At 43.3% G+C, this 25605-nt stretch overlaps 1 protein-coding gene across 12 annotated transcripts in view; it reads right to left on the bottom strand.

The window, feature by feature from the left end:
- phka1a (phosphorylase kinase, alpha 1a (muscle)) overlaps nt 1–25605 on the bottom strand; it is a 50997-nt gene that overhangs the window by 11183 nt on the left and 14209 nt on the right. For 11 of the 12 annotated variants that reach the window (XM_030753341.1, XM_030753330.1, XM_030753331.1 and 8 more), the window contains exons 10-25: nt 21911–22033; nt 21726–21821; nt 21360–21467; nt 21011–21089; nt 20593–20727; nt 19734–19843; nt 18331–18475; nt 18144–18222; nt 17645–17814; nt 15988–16149; nt 15802–15896; nt 15546–15691; nt 13713–13866; nt 13137–13295; nt 12925–13054; nt 12493–12594 (exon numbers count right to left, since the gene is read on the bottom strand). In XM_030753341.1, the coding sequence (XP_030609201.1) occupies nt 12493–12594; nt 12925–13054; nt 13137–13295; nt 13713–13866; nt 15546–15691; nt 15802–15896; nt 15988–16149; nt 17645–17814; nt 18144–18222; nt 18331–18475; nt 19734–19843; nt 20593–20727; nt 21011–21089; nt 21360–21467; nt 21726–21821; nt 21911–22033 (1993 nt within the window). The remainder of the gene's footprint in view (nt 1–12492; nt 12595–12924; nt 13055–13136; nt 13296–13712; nt 13867–15545; nt 15692–15801; nt 15897–15987; nt 16150–17644; nt 17815–18143; nt 18223–18330; nt 18476–19733; nt 19844–20592; nt 20728–21010; nt 21090–21359; nt 21468–21725; nt 21822–21910; nt 22034–25605) is intronic. The other variant, XM_030753335.1, reaches the window with a different exon arrangement.

Genomic DNA, 25605 nt, shown 5'->3' with positions numbered 1-25605 from the left:
GCATAAAGTCCATAAACGTTAGAGCGCCGCCTAGTGGCAGCTCGGAATATCTTAAAATAGCATGTTTTTTGAGTAGCCCCGGAGCTACGTTTTATCTACATGTATGAAAATGTACAGGCTCATGTAACATACTAAGACGTACAAAAAAGTCTCTTGGACCCATACCCCAAACCCTACAGGAAGTCGGCCATCTTCAATTGAAGGTGTCAATTTTTGCAATTTCCACGCCTGCTATTTGAACGAACTCGTCCTAGGGCATTTCACCCACTGACACCAAATTGGCTCCAGATCATCTACACAAGTAGCCCATCAAATATTGTGGAAATCTTTACAAAATATTAAACGGCCTTGTCACACCAGGCCATTAAATTTGGCCTTTGTTTTTCTCCCTCACCACCAAAATTGTTTGTGCACTTGTTCGCACATGCTTTGTCTGATCAGGCTGAAAATTTAATCACTCATGTACATACCCAGGCTGAATCCATAACTACAGATTCAAGACTGTAGGCGCAATAGCGCCCCCTACAGAAGCAAATGAAAATTTGTATGACCGTCCACAGAATTAGTTTTGCTCTGAAATACATGAAATATCTTTCACCATTCCTTACAAAATCCTCATCTATTTGATAAGCCTCCTGCCCTGAACACACTGATATGCATAAAGTCCATAAACGTTAGAGCGCCCCCTACTGGCAGCTTTAAATATCATAATATACCATGTTTTTTAGCTAGCCCCTGAGTTACATTTTATCTACAGCTCTGAAATTTTGCACACTCATGTAACATCCTAAGACATACAAAAAGTCTCTTGGAGCCATACTCCAAACCCTACAGGAAGTCCAGCATCTTCAATTGAAAGTGTCAATTTTTGCCATTTTCAGGCCTGCTATTTGAATGAACTCCTCCTAGGGCATTTCACCCAGTGAGACCAAATTGGCTCCACATCATCTAGACAAACAGCCCATCAAAAAAGTCAATCAGACCCATGCCCTATTTTGCATGCTGGAGCCGTGACCACACCCCCAAATATTCCATTGCGTCTATGCCGAGAGCAAAAGATACCTTTTCCTATAAAAGAATTTAACTTTCTAGAGACCCATCACGATCACAAAACCTCCGAGTGCGGCACGGGTCGACGAGCGCCACAGGTCGACGCGCGCGGAGTGCGAGGGCCCGATATCACCGCTTGCGGTTTTAATTATTAGGGCCCGAGCACGAACTGTGCGAAGGCCCTATTGTAATTGCTTCGTTTATTATTATTATTTTTTTTTTTTTTTTATTATTATTATTATTATTATTCAGGCAAATGAATTGGCTTTTTGGGGGCTTTATCATATTCAAAAACTCATGAAACTTTGCACATGCGTCACACCTGGTGAAAATTTAAGTATTTTAATGGGCTCGGGCAAGGGCGCGCCCAAATGGCTCGCTAGCGCCCCCTAAACTGGAGCCCCACCGCTGTGTTTCACGTACATGAATGAAACTTCATACACATGTATATCATGTCCAGGCGCACAAAAAATCCTCTTGGAGCCATGCCCTAAACCCAACAGGAAGTCCGCCATTTTGAATTAATTATGCAAATTTGGCGATTTGCAGCCCTCACACTTTTTCTAATAACTCAGAGGTTTTAGACGTTATCATCTTCATATTTGGTTTGTCTAACCTACACCCCCAGGGGAATCTAAATCTCGAAAATGGTGAGTTTTTGCCAAGGGGGAGGGGTCCTTATGCCCCTTTGAACTTTGATCATTCGCCATGAAATTTTGATTGCCTCTCATTCATACCTACATGATCCAATGTGCATCAAACTTCTCCAGTAGGATGAGGGTGCCCCCCTGAACACATACATATGACAATATTTAATATCAGTCGCAGCGCCACCTAGTGGGAACAGGAAATGTCATATTTTACACTTGGAGGTCCAGCTCCAAGGTGGTTTAGCAGAACCAGCTCAAATTTCACCTGGAAAGCCTTAAGAAGTTGGACTTACTGTGTTTTCAAAACTGTGACTTTTTGACAAAAGGGCGTGACCCTTATGGGACGGCAAAGTTCGATGATTCGCCATGAACACAAAAAGGGCTGTAACTCAAAGCCAACTTGCCCAATCTGGCTCAAACGTCAGTCGTGTGATAAGCATGCTGCCCTGAACACACTCATATGCATAAAGTCCATAAATGTTAGAGCGCCGCCTAGTGGCAGCTCGGAATATCTTAAAATAGCAAGTTTTTTGAGTAGCCCCGGAGCTACGTTTTATCTACATGTATGAAAATGTACAGGCTCATGTAACATACTAAGACGTACAAAAAAGTCTCTTGGACCCATACCCCAAACCCTACAGGAAGTCGGCCATCTTCAATTGAAGGTGTCAATTTTTGCCATTTCCACGCCTGCTATTTGAACGAACTTGTCCTAGGGCATTTGACCCAGTGAGACCAAATTTGCTCCACATCATCTAGACAAGGAGCCCATCAAATATTGTGGAAATCTTTACAAAATATTAAATGGCCTTATCACACCAGGCCATTGAAGTTGGCCTTCGTTTTTCTCCCTCACCACCAAAATTGTTTGTGCACTTGTTCGCACATGCTTTGTCTGATCAGGCTGAAAATTTAATCACTCATGTACACACCCAGGCTGAATCCATAACTACAGATTCAAGACTGTAGGCGCAATAGCGCCCCCTACAGAAGCAAATGAAAATTTGTATGACGTCCACATAATTAGTTTTGCTCTGAAATGCATGAAACTATCTTTCACCATTCCTTACGAAATCCTCATCAATTTGATAAGCCTCCTGCCCTGAACACATTGATATGCATAAAGTCCATAAATGTTACAGCGCCACCTACTGGCAGCTTGAAATATCATAAAATAGCATGTTTTTTAGCTAGCCCCAGAGCTACATTATATCTACAGCTCTGAAATTCTGCACACTCATGTAACATCCTAAGACGTACAAAAAAGTCTCTTGGAGCCATACTGGAAACCCTACAGGAAGTCCAGCATCTTCAATTGAAAGTGTCAGTTTTTGTCAATTTTTGCCATTTTCAGGCCTGCTATTTGAATGAACTCCTCCTAGGGCATTTCAGCCAGTGAGACCAAATTGGCTCCAGATCATCTAGACAAACAGCCCATCAAATATTGTGGAAATCTTGACGAAATATTAAATGGTGTTGTCACACCAAGCCATTGCAGTTGGCTTTCATTTTTCTCAATGGCGACCAAAATTGTTTGGGCACGTGTTCGTACATGCTTTGCCCGATCTGCCTGAAAATGTAATCACTCATGTACACAGCCACTCTGAACCCATAACTATGGATTCAAGGCTATACGTAGCTGCAAGAGCGCCCCCTACAGAAGCAAATGAAATTTTGTATAGCATCCACAAACTTAGTTTCTCGGAAATGTATGAAAATGTGTTTCAACATTCTTGACATCATCCTGATCAAAACAGTCTATCAGACCCATGCCCTATTTTGCATGCTGCAGCCGTGACCCCACCCCCAAATATTCCATTGCGTCTATGCCGAGAGCAAAAGATATCTTTTCCTAAAAAGAATTCAACTTTCTACAGACCTTCTGTACACCATCACGATCACAAGACCTCCAAGTGCGGCACGGGTCGACGAGCGCCACGGGTCGACGCGCAGGGAGTGCGAGGGCCCGATATCACCGCTTGCGGTTTTAATTATTATTATTAGGGCCCGAGCACGAACTGTGCGAAGGCCCTATTGTAATTGCTTCGTTTATTATTATTATTTTTTTTTTTTTTATTATTCAGGCAAATGAATTGGCTTTTTGGGGGCTTTATCATATTCAAAAACTCATGAAACTTGGCACATGCGTCACACCTGGTGAAAATTTAAGTATTTTAATGGGCTCGGGCAAGGGCGCGATCAAATGGCTCGCTAGCGCCCCCTAAACTGGAGCCCCACCGCTGTGTTTCACGTACATGAATGAAACTTCATACACATGTATATCATGTCCAGGCGCACAAAAAATCCTCTTGGAGCCATGCCCTAAACCCAACAGGAAGTCCGCCATTTTTAATTAATTATGCAAATTTGGCGATTTGCAGCCCTCACACTTTTTCTAATAACTCAGAGGTTTTAGACGTTATCATCTTCATATTTGGTTTGTCTAACCTACACCCCCAGGGGAATCTAAATCTCGAAAATGGTGAGTTTTTGCCAAGGGGGAGGGGTCCTTATGCCCCTTTGAACTTTGATCATTCGCCATGAAATTTTGATTGCCTCTCATTCATACCTACATGATCCAATGTGCATCAAACTTCTCCAGTAGGATGAGGGTGCCCCCCTGAACACATACATATGACAATATTTAATATCAGTCGCAGCGCCACCTAGTGGGAACAGGAAATGTCATATTTTACACTTGGAGGTCCAGCTCCAAGGTGGTTTAGCAGAACCATCTCAAATTTCACCTGGAAAGCCTTAAGAAGTTGGACTTACTGTGTTTTCAAAACTGTGAGTTTTTGACAAAAGGGCGTGACCCTTATGGGACGGCAAAGTTCGATGATTCGCCATGAACACAAAAATGGCTGTAACTCAAACCCAACTTGCCCAATCTGGCTCAAACTTCAGTGGTGTGATAAGCACCCTGTCCTGAACACACTCATATGCAAAAAGTCCATAAACGGTAGAGCGCCGCCTAGTGGCAGCTCGGAATATCTTAAAATAGCAAGTTTTTTGAGTAGCCCCGGAGCTACGTTTTATCTACATGTATGAAAATGTACAGGCTCATGTAACATCCTAAGACGTACAAAAAAGTCTCTTGGACCCATACCCCAAACCCTACAGGAAGTCGGCCATCTTCAATTGAAGGTGTCAATTTTTGCCATTTCCACGCCTGCTATTTGAACGAACTTGTCCTAGGGCATTTGACCCAGTGAGACCAAATTTGCTCAACATCATCTACACAAGTAGCCCATCAAATATTGTGGAAATCTTTACAAAATATTAAATGGCCTTATCACACCAGGCCATTGAATTTGGCCTTCGTTTTTCTCCCTCACCACCAAAATTGTTTGTGCACTTGTTCGCACATGCTTTGTCTGATCAGGCTGAAAATTTAATCACTCATGTACACACCCAGGCTGAATCCATAACTACAGATTCAAGACTGTAGGTGCAATAGCGCCCCCTACAGAAGCAAATGAAAATTTGTATGACGTCCACATAATTAGTTTTGCTCTGAAATGCATGAAACTATCTTTCACCATTCCTTACGAAATCCTCATCAATTTGATAAGCCTCCTGCCCTGAACACATTGATATGCATAAAGTCCATAAATGTTACAGCGCCACCTACTGGCAGCTTGAAATATCATAAAATAGCATGTTTTTTAGCTAGCCCCAGAGCTACATTATATCTACAGCTCTGAAATTCTGCACACTCATGTAACATCCTAAGACGTACAAAAAAGTCTCTTGGAGCCATACTGGAAACCCTACAGGAAGTCCAGCATCTTCAATTGAAAGTGTCAATTTTTGTCAATTTTTGCCATTTTCAGGCCTGCTATTTGAATGAACTCCTCCTAGGGCATTTCAGCCAGTGAGACCAAATTGGCTCCAGATCATCTAGACAAACAGCCCATCAAATATTGTGGAAATCTTGACAAAATATTAAATGGTGTTGTCACACCAGGCCATTGAAGTTGGCTTTCATTTTTCTCAATGGCGACCAAAATTGTTTGGCCACGTGTTCGTACATGCTTTGCCCGATCTGCCTGAAAATGTAATCACTCATGTACACAGCCACTCTGAACCCATAACTATGGATTCAAGGCTATACGTAGCTGCAAGAGCGCCCCCTACAGAAGCAAATGAAATTTTGTATAGCATCCACAAACTTAGTTTCTCGGAAATGTATGAAAATGTGTTTCAACATTCTTGACATCATCCTGATCAAAACAGTCTATCAGACCCATGCCCTATTTTGCATGCTGGAGCCGTGACCCCACCCCCAAATATTCCATTGCGTCTATGCCGAGAGCAAAAGATATCTTTTCCTATAAAAGAATTCAACTTTCTACAGACCTTCTGTACACCATCACGATCACAAGACCTCCGAGTGCGGCACGGGTCGACGAGCGCCACGGGTCGACGCGCAGGGAGTGCGAGGGCCCGATATCACCGCTTGCGGTTTTAATTATTATTATTATTCAGGCAAATGAATTGGCTTTTTGGGGGCTTTATCATATTCAAAAACTCATGAAACTTTGCACATGCGTCACACCTGGTGAAAATTTAAGTATTTTAATGGGCTCGGGCAAGGGCGCGCCCAAATGGCTCGCTAGCGCCCCCTAAACTGGAGCCCCACCGCTGTGTTTCACGTACATGAATGAAACTTCATACACATGTATATCATGTCCAGGCGCACAAAAAATCCTCTGGGAGCCATGCCCTAAACCCAACAGGAAGTCCGCCATTTTGAATTAATTATGCAAATTTGGCGATTTGCAGCCCTCACACTTTTTCTAATAACTCAGAGGTTTTAGACGTTATCATCTTCATATTTGGTTTGTCTAACCTACACCCCCAGGGGAATCTAAATCTCGAAAATGGTGAGTTTTTGCCAAGGGGGAGGGGTCCTTATGCCCCTTTGAACTTTGATCATTCGCCATGAAATTTTGATTGCCTCTCATTCATACCTACATGATCCAATGTGCATCAAACTTCTCCAGTAGGATGAGGGTGCCCCCCTGAACACATACATATGACAATATTTAATATCAGTCGCAGCGCCACCTAGTGGGAACAGGAAATGTCATATTTTACACTTGGAGGTCCAGCTCCAAGGTGGTTTAGCAGAACCATCTCAAATTTCACCTGGAAAGCCTTAAGAAGTTGGACTTACTGTGTTTTCAAAACTGTGACTTTTTGACAAAAGGGCGTGACCCTTATGGGACGGCAAAGTTCGATGATTCGCCATGAACACAAAAATGGCTGTAACTCAAAGCCAACTTTCCCAATCTGGCTCAAACTTCAGTGGTGTGATAAGCATGCTGCCCTGAACACACTCATATGCATAAAGTCCATAAACGTTAGAGCGCCGCCTAGTGGCAGCTCGGAATATCTTAAAATAGCATGTTTTTTGAGTAGCCCCGGAGCTACGTTTTATCTACATGTATGAAAATGTACAGGCTCATGTAACATCCTAAGACGTACAAAAAAGTCTCTTGGACCCATACCCCAAACCCTACAGGAAGTCAGCCATCTTCAATTGAAGGTGTCAATTTTTGCGATTTCCACGCCTGCTATTTGAACGAACTCGTCCTAGGGCATTTCACCCACTGACACCAAATTGGCTCCAGATCATCTACACAAGTAGCCCATCAAATATTGTGGAAATCTTTACAAAATATTAAACGGCCTTGTCACACCAGGCCATTAAATTTGGCCTTTGTTTTTCTCCCTCACCACCAAAATTGTTTGTGCACTTGTTCGCACATGCTTTGTCTGATCAGGCTGAAAATTTAATCACTCATGTACACACCCAGGCTGAATCCATAACTACAGATTCAAGACTGTAGGCGCAATAGCGCCCCCTACAGAAGCAAATGAAAATTTGTATGACCGTCCACAGAATTAGTTTTGCTCTGAAATACATGAAATATCTTTCACCATTCCTTACAAAATCCTCATCTATTTGATAAGCCTCCTGCCCTGAACACATTGATATGCATAAAGTCCATAAACGTTAGAGCGCCCCCTACTGGCAGCTTTAAATATCATAATATACCATGTTTTTTAGCTAGCCCCTGAGTTACATTTTATCTACAGCTCTGAAATTTTGCACACTCATGTAACATCCTAAGACATACAAAAAAGTCTCTTGGAGCCATACTCCAAACCCTACAGGAAGTCCAGCATCTTCAATTGAAAGTGTCAATTTTTGCCATTTTCAGGCCTGCTATTTGAATGAACTCCTCCTAGGGCATTTCACCCAGTGAGACCAAATTGGCTCCACATCATCTAGACAAACAGCCCATCAAAAAGTCAATCAGACCCATGCCCTATTTTGCATGCTGGAGCCGTGACCACACCCCCAAATATTCCATTGCGTCTATGCCGAGAGCAAAAGATACCTTTTCCTATAAAAGAATTCAACTTTCTAGAGACCCATCACGATCACAAAACCTCCGAGTGCGGCACGGGTCGACGAGCGCCACAGGTCGACGCGCGCGGAGTGCGAGGGCCCGATATCACCGCTTGCGGTTTTAATTATTTTTTTTTTTTTTTTTTTATTATTATTCAGGCAAATGAATTGGCTTTTTGGGGGCTTTATCATATTCAAAAACTCATGAAACTTTGCACATGCGTCACACCTGGTGAAAATTTAAGTATTTTAATGGGCTCGGGCAAGGGCGCGCCCAAATGGCTCGCTAGCGCCCCCTAAACTGGAGCCCCACCGCTGTGTTTCACGTACATGAATGAAACTTCATACACATGTATATCATGTCCAGGCGCACAAAAAATCCTCTTGGAGCCATGCCCTAAACCCAACAGGAAGTCCGCCATTTTGAATTACTTATGTAAATTTGGCGATTTGCAGCCCTCACACTTTTTCTAATAACTCAGAGGTTTTAGACGTTATCATCTTCATATTTGGTTTGTCTAACCTACACCCCCAGGGGAATCTAAATCTCGAAAATGGTGAGTTTTTGCCAAGGGGGAGGGGTCCTTATGCCCCTTTGAACTTTGATCATTCGCCATGAAATTTTGATTGCCTCTCATTCATACCTACATGATCCAATGTGCATCAAACTTCTCCAGTAGGATGAGGGTGCCCCCCTGAACACATACATATGACAATATTTAATATCAGTCGCAGCGCCACCTAGTGGGAACAGGAAATGTCATATTTTACACTTGGAGGTCCAGCTCCAAGGTGGTTTAGCAGAACCATCTCAAATTTCACCTGGAAAGCCTTAAGAAGTTGGACTTACTGTGTTTTCAAAACTGTGACTTTTTGACAAAAGGGCGTGACCCTTATGGGACGGCAAAGTTCGATGATTCGCCATGAACACAAAAATGGCTGTAACTCAAAGCCAACTTGCCCAATCTGGCTCAAACTTCAGTGGTGTGATAAGCATGCTGCCCTGAACACATTCATATGCATAAAGTCCATAAACGTTAGAGCGCCGCCTAGTGGCAGCTCGGAATATCTTAAAATAGCATGTTTTTTGAGTAGCCCCGGAGCTACGTTTTATCTACATGTATGAAAATGTACAGGCTCATGTAACATACTAAGACGTACAAAAAAGTCTCTTGGACCCATACCCCAAACCCTACAGGAAGTCGGCCATCTTCAATTGAGGGTGTCAATTTTTGCGATTTCCACGCCTGCTATTTGAACGAACTCGTCCTAGGGCATTTCACCCACTGACACCAAATTGGCTCCAGATCATCTACACAAGTAGCCCATCAAATATTGTGGAAATCTTTAAAAAATATTAAACGGCCTTGTCACACCAGGCCATTAAATTTGGCCTTTGTTTTTCTCCCTCACCACCAAAATTGTTTGTGCACTTGTTCGCACATGCTTTGTCTGATCAGGCTGAAAATTTAATCACTCATGTACACACCCAGGCTGAATCCATAACTACAGATTCAAGACTGTAGGCGCAATAGCGCCCCCTACAGAAGCAAATGAAAATTTGTATGACCGTCCACAGAATTAGTTTTGCTCTGAAATACATGAAATATCTTTCACCATTCCTTACAAAATCCTCATCTATTTGATAAGCCTCCTGCCCTGAACACATTGACATGCATAAAGTCCATAAACGTTAGAGCGCCCCCTACTGGCAGCTTTAAATATCATAATATACCATGTTTTTAGCTAGCCCCTGAGTTACATTTTATCTACAGCTCTGAAATTTTGCACACTCATGTAACATCCTAAGACATACAAAAAAGTCTCTTGGAGCCATACTCCAAACCCTACAGGAAGTCCAGCATCTTCAATTGAAAGTGTCAATTTTTGCCATTTTCAGGCCTGCTATTTGAATGAACTCCTCCTAGGGCATTTCACCCAGTGAGACCAAATTGGCTCCACATCATCTAGACAAACAGCCCATCAAAAAAGTCAATCAGACCCATGCCCTATTTTGCATGCTGGAGCCGTGACCACACCCCCAAATATTCCATTGCGTCTATGCCGAGAGCAAAAGATACCTTTTCCTATAAAAGAATTCAACTTTCTAGAGACCCATCACGATCACAAAACCTCCGAGTGCGGCACGGGTCGACGAGCGCCACAGGTCGACGCGCGCGGAGTGCGAGGGCCCGATATCACCGCTTGCGGTTTTAATATTTGTTTTGTGTTTTCTTAATGTTCCATTGTTTCTGCCTGACCTGCCAGGGACTATAGATGGAAAGTAGCCTTCAGGTAATTCTGGCATATTTACATTGTGATGTTCATCAATCTGCTTTGTCCCTTTTAAATAAATAAATCGGAAAAGTAGCAGCGCTGTACCAAACACATTGAACTGTTAGCAGTTAGCGTTTGGCCATAACACCTGTTCGTTCGTTCAGCTGAACGGACCATCAGAACCACCCTCCCCAACCTGCAGGACATTTACACCAAGCAGTGCAGGCTGAGGGCCACGAAGATCCTAAAACAGCGCAGCCACCCCGGACACTCTCTCTTCTCCCTGCTCCCATCAGGCCGGCGTTACCGCTGCCTGAGGACTAAGACTGAAAGGTTGAAGAAGAGTTTTTACCCACAAGCCATCCGTCTGCTCAACTCTGAGCCCTAACTGGACCATTATTGCACAATGTAAATATTATAATATTCTATAATTCCATGTAAAAGTGTGTATAGTGTATAGTATATAGTGTGAATTACTTATTTTTATTTTTATTCTTCTTATATGTGTGTGTATATATAGTTGCAGGTACAAAATACATTTCACTGTGCATTGTACTGTGTATAAATGCGCATGTGACAAATAAACACTATCTTATCATAACACCTGGCCCAGATGTTACTGTGTTAACTGTTTACATCCCGCCCTCTGCCGACACTACGGCAGCCTGCGAGGACATTCACACCACCATCTCTCAGTTACAGATGGCACATCTGCAGTCCCTGATTATCATCTCTGGAGGTTTCAACCATGCCTCACTTTCTATCACTCTCTCTAACTTCACCCAGCATACTGACTGCAACACAAGGGACAATAAAACTATAGACTTGCTGTTTGCCAACACAAAGGAGGCTTACAGCTCATCCCCCCCCCCCCCCCCCCCCCCCCAGGTTGGCCACTCAGACCACAACCTGGTCATTCTCCACCCCACCTACACCCCCAATGTAAAGAGTAAATTCCCCCACCAAGAAGGTGACAAGGCTGTGGTCTGAGGACTGCAGTGGGGCCCTGAGAGACTGGTTTGAATTTACAAACTGGCAGGAACTCTGCAGGCCTCACAGCGAGGACACTGACGCCCTCACCCACTGCATCACAGATTATATGAACTTCTGTGTGGAGAATACTGTGCCAACCAAGAAGGTACGGTGCTTCTCCAACAATAAACCGTGGGTGACCCCAGAGCTGAAGGCCCTGCTAACGAGAAGAAGAGGGCCTTCAGCTCTGGAGACAAAGAGGAACTGAGGAGAGTGCAAAAGGATCTTAAATACAAGATCCAGAGAGGAAAAGAGAGCTTCAGGAGGAAGATGGAGGAACAGCTCCAACAAAAAGTCCAAGAAGTCTGGAGAAACATGAATAAAATCTCTGGCCACTTTGAGGACAATGGAGGAGCCACAGCGCCTGCTGACCGGGGCGTGGGCTAACAACTTGAATTTGTTTTTCAATAGATTTGACTCTGAGCTGTTAACCACCTCCCCCACCCCACAGCTCCTATCTACCACCCCTCCGTATGCTGGTGTGGAGGTCGAGCTCTGTGCTGGGATGTCCTCTGGAGCCTGTGGTGGTGGTGGGTGAGAGGAGAATGTTAGCAAAGCTGACATCCATTATGGAGAACCCCCACCACCCTCTGCATGAGACCGTGGGTGAGCTGAGCAGCTCCTTCAGTCAGAGACTGAAACACCCTCACTGCAGGAAGGAGCGCTGCCGCCATTCATTCATCCCAACAGCAGTTAGACTGTACAACACATCATGATGTCATGTGTCACACTTTACTGCCATCACTTCATGTACACAGTGCATCTTATACAAATATTACATATACATTTTACATTCCTCCACCCATAATGCATACAAATGTCGAAATGTGTGGCCAGTCAGCAGCCTACTGGTTAAAAAAATGCTGCTTACCCCTCTTCTATGGCATGATGATAACTGCTGGCAGATTATTTTGGTTACACTCTTGTCAGAGATTTTCATATAATGGCTACCTCATCCTATCACAAAGCTTCACAGCAGGTACAGAGGAAACAGCAGAGACTGTGTCAGAGGGACAGTATATGGGTGAATCTCATGTCATGTGAGGTAAGAGGACTGACCACTGCGCTCCACTCCAAACTCCTTCCCGCTGAGGATGTGGTGGAGCAGATTCTTCAGTTCAGATGGACTGAGACTCATCAGAGTCTCTGTGGCCTCCTCACCTACAAACACACACACAAAAACATGTCTGAGGGTACTACAGTACTACAAAGCAAAATTGATGGTTTAGAGATCGGTGTCGAGCTCAAAGTCAGAGGCTCTTTTTACCTGGCTAAATCACCACGGTAACTTGTGCTGAATATATAACCTGGTTGGGAGCAGGTTAAAAAATTTTTGTCGCCATTTTATCATCATCATCTGATGACATCGCTAATCGGAGAAGGCGGCCCCCATTTTAGGAATCATTTTGTGTGGACGCGTGAAACACCTCTTTAACTGTGAGCGTGCACACAGAGCCTGAAGCACAAAGACCAACCATCTTCCTGCCTTACCTGAGCAGCTGAGTGACTGAGCCAGCTCTGTGGCCATCACCTGGATGATGAGGCCGATCCTCAGCCTGAACATCTCGCTGAACAGACTCGGCTGAGTCCTGATGCTCATAGCCAGGTACACCATGATCTCCTGGTGGAAAGAAAGGAAAAAAATGAAGGACGGGTAGAGGAGAAGATGGTTTTATCAGATGCTTGTCGAGGAGGTAACCCACCTGAGTGAGAATGGTGACGCTGATGTTGTTGTCGCTGGCCTCGTCGATGAGATTTGCCAGCTGGTCCGGAGGTATCGGAGCCGTGATGGTTTTCTCTCTCGGCTCAGGAGGCAGACCCACTGTCAGGTGCTTCTGGTGGGCCAGCAAAGCAGAGCAGGCCTGCCGAGAGAGATCACAATCAGGAAAGGAAGCTGGAAAAATGACAGTCAAAGGTTTGATTTTAGGTTTTAGCATATATTTTGGCACTGTGTGAAATCAATTAGTGACAATAATATAGAAAAAAAATTATAACAAAGTGTTTAAGGCACTTGTGGAGTTCAAATCTGTACTAGTGATGAAGAATTAACTGCTGCTACAACCCAGCAGTAATACAGTACTGTGAAGTAGTATTTGCCCCCTTCCTCATTTCTTAGTTTTTGCATATTTGTCACACTTAAAGGTTTCAGATCAAACTAATTTTAATTAGTGTGCCTTTAGGAGCCTTTTATAGTCAAAAAACACGACATTCAATGACCACCCTGACAAAAGGATCGAGCTGCTGAAAGCTGCTCCGCGTCATTTATAACGGCACCGTACCGAGTCGAGCTCCTCCACCTTCTTCTTCAGCATGCCGGAGATCATCCTGATGAGGCCCCAGTGTTTCAGTTCACCTGCCTTCTCATAAAGGTCAGTCAGCAGGGTTCTTACTGTGGAGCCTTTACCGTGCACACCTGTGTCCCAGTCCATACCCCTAATAAAAAGAAGACAGAGGCTTTTTTTTCACCGTTTTGATTCATTAAGAGCGGCTAATGAATCAAGAGTGGTGACTGATTCATAACAGGCGTAATTATGTCAACTGTTAATGTTGATTCTTACAGAAGTCACAAATATGTGTGGAGATATTTCTTTGTGAACTTCAGAGACTCGCAGCTACAAATCTTTCTTTATAATAACTCAGGATTGATCAGAATTGATTGTATCCATCCGATTTGGCAACATGAGTCCGAAGTCGCAGGGGCCAATTCTTATCCCAATAACATATGAATCAGTGCGCTCCATTGTGGGTCATTTCTGGGTTCACGGGATGTTCTCAGCAACAAGGGAGAGATCGCTTACATGTTTTGAGTGCTCACACGTGCTACCATTGATGCCATTATTAGGATTACATTGCATATTTAATATGCAAAGTCATTTTACTAATGACATCACTGAAAAGTAGTTTTAATAAAGATGCCCAAAGACGCAGACTGAGAAGCCCAGCTGCACTCATAAAACAACAAAGCAGCAAAACAATCAAAAACAACCAGACTTTCCCATATTTATTTTCACTTAACTGTCTGCAAATATCTCCCAAAACTGTGACCGAAAAATGTTTCCTGAACAGTTTCTGATGCACAACCTGCAAACCTCACTCCATCAACCACCACTCAGCACAGCCACACACAGCTGGGGCGCGACCCGTCCTGTCAGCCCTGTAAAGACTTTCATGTCTTTAGCCTGTGGTAATCACACTGTGTGGACTGCGATCGATCGAGGGGTTCTTGTAAACCTAGTGGAGTTTAAGAAGTTGAATAATTTCTGGATGTGCTACAGGTGACTGTTTGCATCATCACTAAACCAAAACAATAACTCAACAAGCAGGCATACTTTGACATATTCAAGTTAAAAATTCAGGGTCGTGGGGGGGTTTTACACCCTGTGCAGGTCACCAGCCTGTTGCAGGGCCAACACAGAGAGACAGACAACCATTCACACCTATGGGCAATTTAGAGTGACCAATTAACCTAACCCCAGTAACTGCATGTCTTTGGACTGTGGGAGGAAACCGGGGTACCTGGATGAAACCCACGCAGACACGGGGAGAACATGCAAACTCCACACAGAGAGGCCCGGGCCAAGGTGGATTTGAACCCAGACCTTCTAGATGTTCTTCTAGCTGTGAGGCAGCAGTGCTAACCACCACGCCACCCATGTTAGTCTAGAACTCATGAAATTCTAGGAAACACAAAAATGGAAAAAGAAAACTTTGGACTTTCACATGCTGCCTGACATAATGACATAATCTGAAAGGAGACTTGAGACAATGCTGTTTTAATTGATATATTCTGATGATGCAATCCTAAATCATTGCAATGTCCATCAACCGGTAAACTGAAATTGTAACTTTTATTGCTAGGTTGTCAGGGAATACACACTTCCCTAGTGACTGGTGGCTGCCAGAGGGTCGCCCACCGGCCTCTAGGCCTGTGTGACTGGAGCTTTCACATTTTAACACCAAAACAAGGTTTGCTGAGGTCCCTGACTGACAAACTGCTTTTAAATATGACCTTAAATTGCATTTTATGGCAATGATCTTGATATCTAACACATGTAGAAAATTCAGAGATTCATACGATACAGCCAGCCCTATCATGACCTTGTGTTTCTCACTTGTCTTTGTAGAGGATATGAAGTATGTCGGCCTGGTCCTGCAGAGATTGTGTGTCTTTCAGCAGCTGGCCCAAAGCGTTGTAGTCGATGGCCCCGCTGGCGTCTCTGGGGATGCCGCTCTCTGCTAGAACTGCCACACTGGGGCCCTGGAGAGATCAAGGAAAAGATGGAGTATCGAGGAGTCTGTAAGTGAGCAAAGAGCTGATGGTGGAGAAGAAAAAAAGAAAAAAAAAAGAAAAACAAGAGGAGGAAGAACCTGAGTGTCTTGTGATGCAGGCGACTCTGGAATATTCAGGTTGAGTGGCGGCTGAGAAGAACGAAACAGCTTGCTTGGCAGGTACATGTTGACATCTGGGGGGAAAAAAAAAAATAGAAAACAAAATTTTAGTATTAAATCTGTTATTAATCTAGTTCCTCAGGAGGAGACAATGCACTGACTCACTTTGTACGTTGAGGTCCTGAGCCTTATTCATCAGAGTCACCATCTCTTTGGTTTTGGTGGCCGCAGCCTTGAACCTGCTGAGACCTCCCACTGGACGCTTAGGCTTCTTGGGGGCAGAGTGGGCCAACAGGTGGTCCAGGTACTGTGCGAGGTCGTCATCCTCTGGAGGGCAGGACAGAGAGAACAAAACAAAGGATACAGAGAATAACAGAAATATGAAAATAAAAGGAAGGAACATGAATAAGCAGAAAAGGCTAATTTATCGAAGTAGAGTCAACTCACCTGTCTTTGTGTACACAGGTGTTAGAAACCCTTAGGTTAAATATTTGGGTTTTCTATCTAAACTATATAAAGTAATAAAAAGAAAGAGGGTATCTAAAAATAATCGTCTCTTTAATGTTAAATTACTAACTTGTAATTTGCAGCTTTTAAAGGGCTTGTTCACCCAAATCTGAATATCTGATGTGGTACCTCAGACATGCATTACAACAAAATTAACACTGTTTTAAATTAAAAGCAAAGTTTTAGTGCCTTGACAACCACCGCAGATTCCTGTTTTTGTGGGTGAAATGTTGGGTGAACTGACCCTTTAAACTGAAGGCTTTATCCGTTACAGTCAAAATGCTTTCAAACTGTGATGCATTCAGGAACCAACAGGCTGTCTGTAAACATGCATTTGCAGCAAATCTAACCAGTCGTGCATGCACACTAAACAAAACCAGAAACTGTTCATGTTTTGAATCATTCTTCCACTCAAGTTAAGAAAGATCATGAACTGTTTTAAATGCGCCACAGTCGAAGACGCAGTTTTTAAAGAGGACCTATTGTGTATATTTCCAGCTCCATATTTTACTCAAGAACTCTCCTGGAGTAGCAGTTCAAAAATAATCTTTGTCCATCTTATACTGGGCCTTGGAGCAGCCCCTCGGTTCATTCCCTGAGACAAGTTGCTTTAGCTCCTCCCCCTTTAACCCCTAACTTTCTTCTGATTGGCTGCAACACTTGAGCAAAAGTTCTGACCTGCAAGTGGTTAAGGCTTCTGTACTGCAGTGTCCATATGAGTTCAGTACGGAGCTTTGCAGCAATGTTTGAAGTGTTATAAAACTAAAAACATTAATATTACTTGTGCAAACGCTGACCTCATTATGTGAAACCATGCCATGTTAAATATGAGCATCCACCACTGTAAGTGTACATGCAGTATATGACAGAAAATAGGGATACACATAATAGGCCCACTTCTTTTACATTTTAGAGCAAAAAAAAAAGAGCTCTAAATATACATTTTTTTTTTTTTATTGCAGTGTATTTCAAGTTGCCAGACAAGGCATCCCAAAGCCCTGAGTGGAAAAACTGATACACAGGGATGAGGGGTGGTGATGACAGAATAAAACAGCAAGTGTTGATTAATCAAGAAATGGGTATTAAGATATGACTGTTTTTTGGATTACAGAATGAGTAAAATTCGTTACGTGGAGGTTAACACTGGTAATAACAGCTACAGTCTACAGCTGTGTGTGTTTCAGGAATGTAGGAATGGTAAAACCAGCCATGGAAAACAAACGAGCGCCACCTGGCAGCGTGAATTCAGTCTTAAAAAACTTGTCTCGTGTCTGGTGTCACCACTCCTCCTCCATCCATGCTGTGTTTTTCTTACCAGCATCATAACGCAACTCATGCACGTATCCATCGCTGTAGCGCTCATCATCATCACCACCACACTCTTCGTCGTGGCGGCCCATGCTGCCAGATGCCTTACCGTCCAGGAAGCTGAGGTGAGCACAACAGGAAGTGGTCAGGAACTCCGACAGCTTCCCCGTCTGGATCCTAGAGAGGAAGAAAAGAGGAGGAGATGGGTATGGAAATATTAATAAGCAGTTTAGTGTAATTTCTAAATGAATGCAATAGCAAATGAGCAAAGCTTGGCAATCAATCAATCAATCAATCAATCAATCAATGAAAGAGAGGCATCTGGAGCCTGGATGTCTGAGAACCCTCACAGACCGATGAAAGAGGGGCTTTTAAATCATTTTACTGTGCAGCAAAAATGAATAAAATCATTAATCAGAAACATAAAAAGAAAATAAATAAAACAAAAACAGGATTTATTACAAGTTACCAGAAGTAACACAATTAAAATTTAAAAACAAATTCACCTTGCCCCTCCATAATATCCATCCTGTAATTTCTTGAGTGTCGCCAGAACTGCGGGGTCCAGGTTTGAGTGATCGTCAGCTGAAGCGCATAAAAAAAAAAAGAGGAACACATGAAGAAAATACAAAGAATAAATAAAGCGTCTTCAATATTTAAAAAAAAAAAAAAAAAAAAAGTCTCTGTGCTCACTCAGCATAGTCTGTGAAATGGGAAAAGTGACTGTCGGCCTTCCAGTCATCCTCCATCTGCATGCAAGGTAGGCGATTTCTGTCCTCAACATCTCCACAATCATTTTGTTGTCCAACGCCAAGTAGAACTGCTGGTGGTCGATGAACTAATGAAGAGAAACACGTTCAAGTCCAGGAAACGTTTCAATAGATTTCAGGTGGAAACTATTTATTTTACAGGAAAATTTGGTCTTTTACATCTTTTTCAGATCGTCATGTACAACTGTTATTCCAAAAGAAGTTGTGACGTGGTGCAAAGTGTAAATAAAACAGAAGACAATGATTGGTAAATCTCATAAATTTGGATTTTATTCACAGTAGAAAAACATCAAACGTTTAAACTAAGTTTATTATTTAATTTTGAATTTGATGGCAGCAACAAGTCTCAAAAAAGCTGGAGCGGGGCCGTGTTTACCGCTGTGTAGCATCCCCTCTTCTTATCACAACAGTCTGTAAACATCTGGGATGTGAGGAGAGCAGCTGCTGGACCTTTGGGAGGGGAAGGTTGTCCCATTATAGTCTGACAGAAGATTCTAGCTGCTCAGCAGTCCTGCATCTGCTTTGTTGTATATTTCTGTTTCATGACGCTCCAAATGTTTTTAGTTGGTGAAAGTTCTGGACTGCAGACAGGCCAGCTCAGCACCCGGACTCTTCCACTATGAAGCCATGCTGTTGTAATACATGCTGTATGTGGTTTAGCAACATCTGAAATATACAAGGCTTTCCCTGAAAAAGATGTGGTCTGGATGGGAGCACATGCTGCCTTTCAGCACTGATGGTGCCTTTGCAGATGTGCAAGCTGCACTGCTGCACCTCCATACCGTCAGAGATGCAGGGTTTGTAACTGAGTTCTGATAACAAGCCGGATGGTCCCTCTTCCTCTTTAGTCCAGAGAACTTGCCGTCCATGTTTTCTAAACAGAATTCCAGATTTCGATTCGTCTGACCACAGAACAGTTATGTTCCGAGAAACTCTTTTTATACCAAATCATGTGACTGAACTGTTGTCACTTAACCTAATTAGTTAAATGTTCCTCCCTCTGCTGCTTTTTTAGTACCCTTGCATTTACAACCTTTTGTTGCTGCTTTCCTAACTTGTTTGTGATGTGCTGCTGGCATCAAATTTAAAATGAGCTCATATTTTTCATGAAATAGTAAAACGTCTCAGTTTAAACATCTTTTCTATGTTCTACTGTGAATAAAATATGGCTTTATGAGATCTGCAAATCGATGCAGCGTCCCAACTTTTTTTGGAACTGGGATTTTAACTCCAACGAGTCTCTCTATTTGCCATTATTTACCTGTTATGATTGCAAAAAGGAGAGATGCAGAGGTTATTTTTAGGCTTGCTTCAGTTTTTTCTAACCTGAGGTGTGAATGTGAACATGGTGTTCCTGATGATGTAGAACTTGGAGGTTCCCAGCACTCCTATTCTCCTGTAGGGGCGTCCTGTCAGACCCAGCCGTGGGTTACGACCTGCGACACAGTGGGTGAAAACGAGGAAGGAACGAGAGTGAGGAGTTGTGCGGTTGTTGACAGTAAATTTTGAACTTCATAAAGCCGCAGCTGATAAAATCCATATTCTTCGTTTGACTGTTTTGTGTCCTTCAGATGTGATGGTTCCTGAAATAAGTAAATCATATAATTTAGGAGGTACTGTCATAAATTTGACTGCAAGAGCTGCTGGACTAAGCAGCATGAACCATGACTGGACTTTTTTTGTTGTTGTTGTTGTTCATTTTACTCTAAATAGTATCATTGTTTGTATAACGTAATAAAAAAATAAATAAAAAAATTAAACTTCTGATCAAGACCATAACTTTATCAGGAAATAGCACATTGAGGAAGCTTGTTTACGCCAGTGAAAGAAAAAAAGAAAATTTGTTTGCCTAACATAAGTCGGGATTATTATCTCAAACCAAACTCACTTAACTCAAAATTTCAGCTTAGCTCTGCCTGGCAAGATTGTACTATTATTATTTTTTTCCAGTGGCAGAAACAAGCTTCTAATTGGATTCACGTTAAACAATAACATGAATATTTTGTGGCAAATGTACAACTGTTGTGATCATTAGAAAGCGGTCACGTTACACTACAGAGGGCAAAACCATAGTGGCACAAAGTTTTCAGTTTTAGAGAGATCATGTAAGAAAAAATACATGACTTCAGATAAACAGATTTTTTAAATGTATTTATTTTTAAATAAGTTGAGCCTGAGTTTGTACCGAGTCTGGCGTAGATATGGCTGAGGACTCTGGAGGGCTGCACATGGATGGGGTGGATGTCAGCCACGGTCTGCACCTCTATACCGTGCTTCAACAGCAGCTCTTTGATCTCGTCTGTCTCTGCCAGGATTGAAACTGAAGGAGGAGATGCATAAAAACACACACACACACACACACACACATAAATGACAGTTCATCTACTGACCAAGAGACTTGTCCAAACTGCTCCTCCAGCTTGCATGTTGAATGTTGAACTACTCTTGGGAAAGACACTAACCTCAAGTTGCCCCCGATGCATCCATCAGTGTGTGAGTGTGTGTTATCATTGAGATAAAGGTGCTCAGGCATAGAAAAAAAGCACTTGTTTGAATGTGTACATGAATGAGGCAACATACTGAAACCTCAGCAGTGAACTCACCCTGAACGACCACGTCAGGCTTAGGGATGGTGGAGAAACGCCGGTTAAGAGGGTCAATCTCTCCAGGTGCCAAAAACCCCTGGAAAAGGAAATAAATAAAATACTCCCAAAATGTAAAAGTTTGCTGTTAATTTAGAGTCTTAACACAATTCGCAGCTTGTAAACTGACTTTTAGGAGTATATCTTAAGTCTGTGTTTGATTCTCATTGTTTTCTTAGACTCTTTCTGTGCAATTTTGTTATTGACTAATAATATAATTACTTAAGCAATATTTTATCTCTGCTTTTTCACAGATCTGATATTTCTACTCATGTTTACACAGGTGTGATTTCTTTATGCGATGGCTCACCTCAGCTAAGAGGTTTCCCAGGATGTACAGAGACTGCCCCCACTTCAGAGGACATTTGCCCATTGGGATCCTCTCCACAGTGTGAGGGTTCACGTACTCTTCCTCCACCTGTTAAAATATGCAAATACGAGACATGATAAAAAGGATTAAAATGGCTGAACAGGTTTAAATAAGATGCACTAAAAACCAGAGGTCCAGTTAGGCTTTCTCCTCGTCTGAACGTGAACAAGCTTTAGATTGTTAGAAAAAATTCTTTCAGTGATGGAAAATTCAGTTGTTGCAACCTCTTTTTAAACCTGCAGAAATAATAAAAAACTAAGAATCTCCAAGCCAACACTATTTTGAAGTTTTGAAGTAAAGCGTGACCTTGTCTGCAGGAACGCTGTAGAGCTCCGGCAGCAGTCGTATCCCATCTTTCTGTTTGATCAGGATTCCCTCCAGAGCCTCCTGGTACTCCTGCACCTGGATCATATCAAACATTTCCTTTGTAAATACAAGAAATAAATACTGCCATACAGTCATGCACACATACACACACATTTTTAAATTACCTGTTCGGGACTGTTGATAAATATGCCATCCAGTATGAGGTAGGTCCAGAACAGAGGCCACTCGCACTCGATGTTCTCAAACAGCTTCAGCTCTGCTGACTCGTAATAGAGTCGGTTTGGATCCTTTACAGAGACAGAACAAACCATCAGCTGTCGGGCTGCTTTCCTCAAATTACTGCAGTGTGTGCAAAATCAGATATTTCATTGATCCAGTTTTCTTCTCTCAATGAGAGTCCAATGACCTAAAATAAATAAATAGAAATATGTGAACCAGGGTTATAATAGTTTTGGACTTTACATTATCGTTTAGTTTCAGTTAGTTTTTACTTTTGTTTCTCTAATTCAGTTAGTTTTAATTAGTTTTCAGAGTGGTTTTGCTCATTTTTATTAGTTTTTATTTTTGGTTTAATGCTTAGTTTTAGTTTCATTTCGTTAGTTTCAGTATTAGTTTTAGTATTTTCATACTTTGTCAGGTGCAAGATTCAATGCGCAAAAGTGACTATTGTGTAATAAAAACTCAAGATACCATAAAGAAATATATTCAACAACCAACAGTTCACAAGACAGAAGCACTACGTGCTAAATGTGTAATAATTAGGACACACATGAACATCAACAGGGAGAAACAAAGAAAAATATGAACTCCCAAACTCAATAAATTCTACAATAAACTCTCAATAAAGTTCAGTGTCAGTGCAGTAGATTAACAACACCTACATGTGGTGTTGGACAAAAACAAACTCTTTGAAGGAGTCAAAGGTCAAATCCAGCTGCATCCTGATGTTCTCACCACCTGAAGCTTCTTCTGTTTTGGAGCTAGCTTGGTTAGATGCTCGCTGATTAGACTTGCAGGGTCTTTGCAGCCTCTGTACACAACCTACAGAAGTGTCCGACCTCATGTCTGCATTTATGCTTGTGTAGCTGTGTGTGTTAATTACCTTGCGGTCGTGTGCTGCGGTGCCAGCTGGGACTTTTTTTTGGTCCTCGCTCTTTGTGCTCAGTTTTTTGGCTGCAAACATATTTGTCCCTGTTTTTCCACTTCCTTCATTTCCTCACGTCCATTCCGACAGCAGTCTCCCTCCAGGAATTTGCTGACATTTGTGAGGCCCTATACTGATGCTTTGATTATTATTCCTGATTGTTATTCTCTCACTGATAAAGAACTGAACAGGTTAATCACAGCGTTGTGGCAGCGTGGACCCGCTCTGAACCCGATTGGTTCAGAGCAACTCTGCCGCTTTCTCGTGCACAAGCACGCACACAGCTGCCCGACGGTGCTCCCAGCTTAAACTCAGAGCGGAAAAATGATCAATCCACAATAATTTCAGTTAGTTTTAGTTAGTTTTTTAAACTCACAATACAGTTTTAGTTAGTTATCGTTTTTTCCTTTTAATTGTAGTTTTTATTTATTTCAGTTAACGACAATGTTTTTTCAATTTCAGTTTTCGTTATTTCGTTCGTTTTCGTTAACTATAATAACCCTGATGTGAACCTGAAACCTGAAAGGAGGTCTGAAATATTTCTGCTTCCTTCAGTATGTGTATGTTAATATGTGCACTTATAATTATGGACACCAAAGTAATAAGATCAAGAAGAAAAATAGACAAAAGTAAGAGTGGTTTGGATATTTTCTACATTTGTCTGCTTCCTAAAATAGATAATATACTCATGATTTTCTAATTGGATTTCAAATACTTGCCTGTCTCTACCCTGATTTGTAGACCATGAGAACACCTATGCTGGGAATATCCATTTGTCCTGTCACTAATGTGGGAGCTTTTCCATCAACTTACATCATGGTTTTGATTTTTTTTCCCCCTCCACTGACTCCATATGCTTTTCTTAAACACCAATAGCCCAAATATACAGCCACAGAACAACATGATTAAAACACCCCAAAGTCAACCTGAATTCTGTCTATCCATCCATCCATCCATTCTCTTCCGCTTATCCGGGGCCGGGTCACGGGGGCAGGAGCCTAAGCAGAGAAGCCCAGGCTTCCCTCTCCCCAGCCACCTCCTCCAGCTCATCCAGAGGGACCCCAAGGCGTTCCCAGGCCACCCGAGAGATATAATCTCCCCAGCGTGTCCTGGGTCTACCACGGGGCCTCCTCCCGGTGGGACACGCCTGGAACACCTCACCCAAGAGGCGGCCAGGAGGCATCCTAATCAGATGCCCGAGCCACCTCAGCTGGCTCCTTTCGATGTGGAGGAGCAGCGGCTCTACTCTGAGCCCCTCCCGTATGGCCACAATCCGGGAGGGGCTCTAAGGGAGAGCCCCTCCCGGATTCGAAAGAAACTCGTTTCTGCAGCTTGTATTCGCGATCTTATTCTTTCGGTCACTACCCAAAGCTCGTGACCATAGGTGAGGGTAGGAATGTAGACTGACCGGTTAATCAAGAGCTTCGCTTTTACACTGAGCTCCCTCTTCACCACGACAGACCAGTGCAGCGTCCGCATCACTGCAGAAGCAGCCCCGATCCATCTGTCGATCTCCCGCTCCCTTCTCCCGTCACTCGTGATCAAGACCCGAGATACTTGAACTCCTCCACTTGGGGCAAGAACTTGTGCCTGAGCCGGAGAGAGCACCCCACCCTTTTCCGGCTGAGGCCCATGGCCTCAGACTTAGAGGTGCTGATTCTCATGCAAGCTGCTTCACACTCTGCTGTGAACTGTTCCACTGGGAGCTGAAGGCCACCCCCTGATGAAACCAACAGGACCGCATCATCTGCAAAGAGCAGAGATGAGACTCTGAGGCTACCAAGGAAGAAGCCTTCCGCCACCTGGCTACGCCTAGAAATTCTGTCCATAAAAATTATGAACAGAATCGGTGACAAAGGGCTGACAGAGTCCAACACCCACAGGAAATGAATCTGATTATTACCGGCTATATGGACCAAGCTCTCACTGCGGTTGTACAGAGACTGAATGGCCCGCAACAATGGGCCAGACACCCCATACTCCTGCAGGACCTCCCAAAGGATACCCTGAGGGACACGGTCGAATGCCTTCTTCAAGTCCACAAAGCACATATAGACTGGTTGGGCAAACTCCCACGCCCACTCAAATAAAGAGCTGGTCCAGTGTTCCGCAACCAGGACAAAAACCGCATTGTTCCTCCTGAATCTGAGGTTCGACTAACGGATGGACCCTCCTTTCCAGTACCCTGGCATAGACCTTACTGGGGAGGCTGAGGAGTGTGATCCCCCGAAAGTTGGAGCACACCCTCCGGTCTCCCTTCTTAAAGATGGGGACCACCACCCCGGTCTGCCAATCCAATGGCCCAGATCTCCACGCGATGTTGCAGAGGCTTGTCAACCAAGACAGCCCTACAACATCCAGAGCCTTCAGGAACTCAGGGCGAATCTCGTCCACCCCAGGGGTCCTGCCACCAAGGAGTTGTTTAACTGCCTCAGTGACCTCACCCCCAGTGATGGTCAAGTCATCTCCCTCGTCCCCAGACTCTGCTTCCACTACAGAAGGCGTGTCAGTGGGATACAGGAGGTCCTCGAAGTATTCCTTCCACCGTCCGACTATAGCCTCAGTTGAAGTCAGCAGCACTCCACATGCACTATAAACCGTGTGAGTGGAGCACTGCTTTCCCCTCCTGAGTTGCCTGACGGTTTGCCAGAATTGCTTTAATGCTGTCTGAAAGTCTTCTCCCATAGCCTCACCGAACTCCCCCCACACCCGAGT

Source organism: Archocentrus centrarchus, chromosome 18 (genome assembly GCF_007364275.1).
Source record: "Archocentrus centrarchus isolate MPI-CPG fArcCen1 chromosome 18, fArcCen1, whole genome shotgun sequence".
NCBI classification, from domain to species: Eukaryota; Metazoa; Chordata; class Actinopteri; order Cichliformes; family Cichlidae; genus Archocentrus; species Archocentrus centrarchus.
Note: the sequence above shows the minus strand (reverse complement) of the source record. Positions and strands in the feature narration are given on the sequence as shown.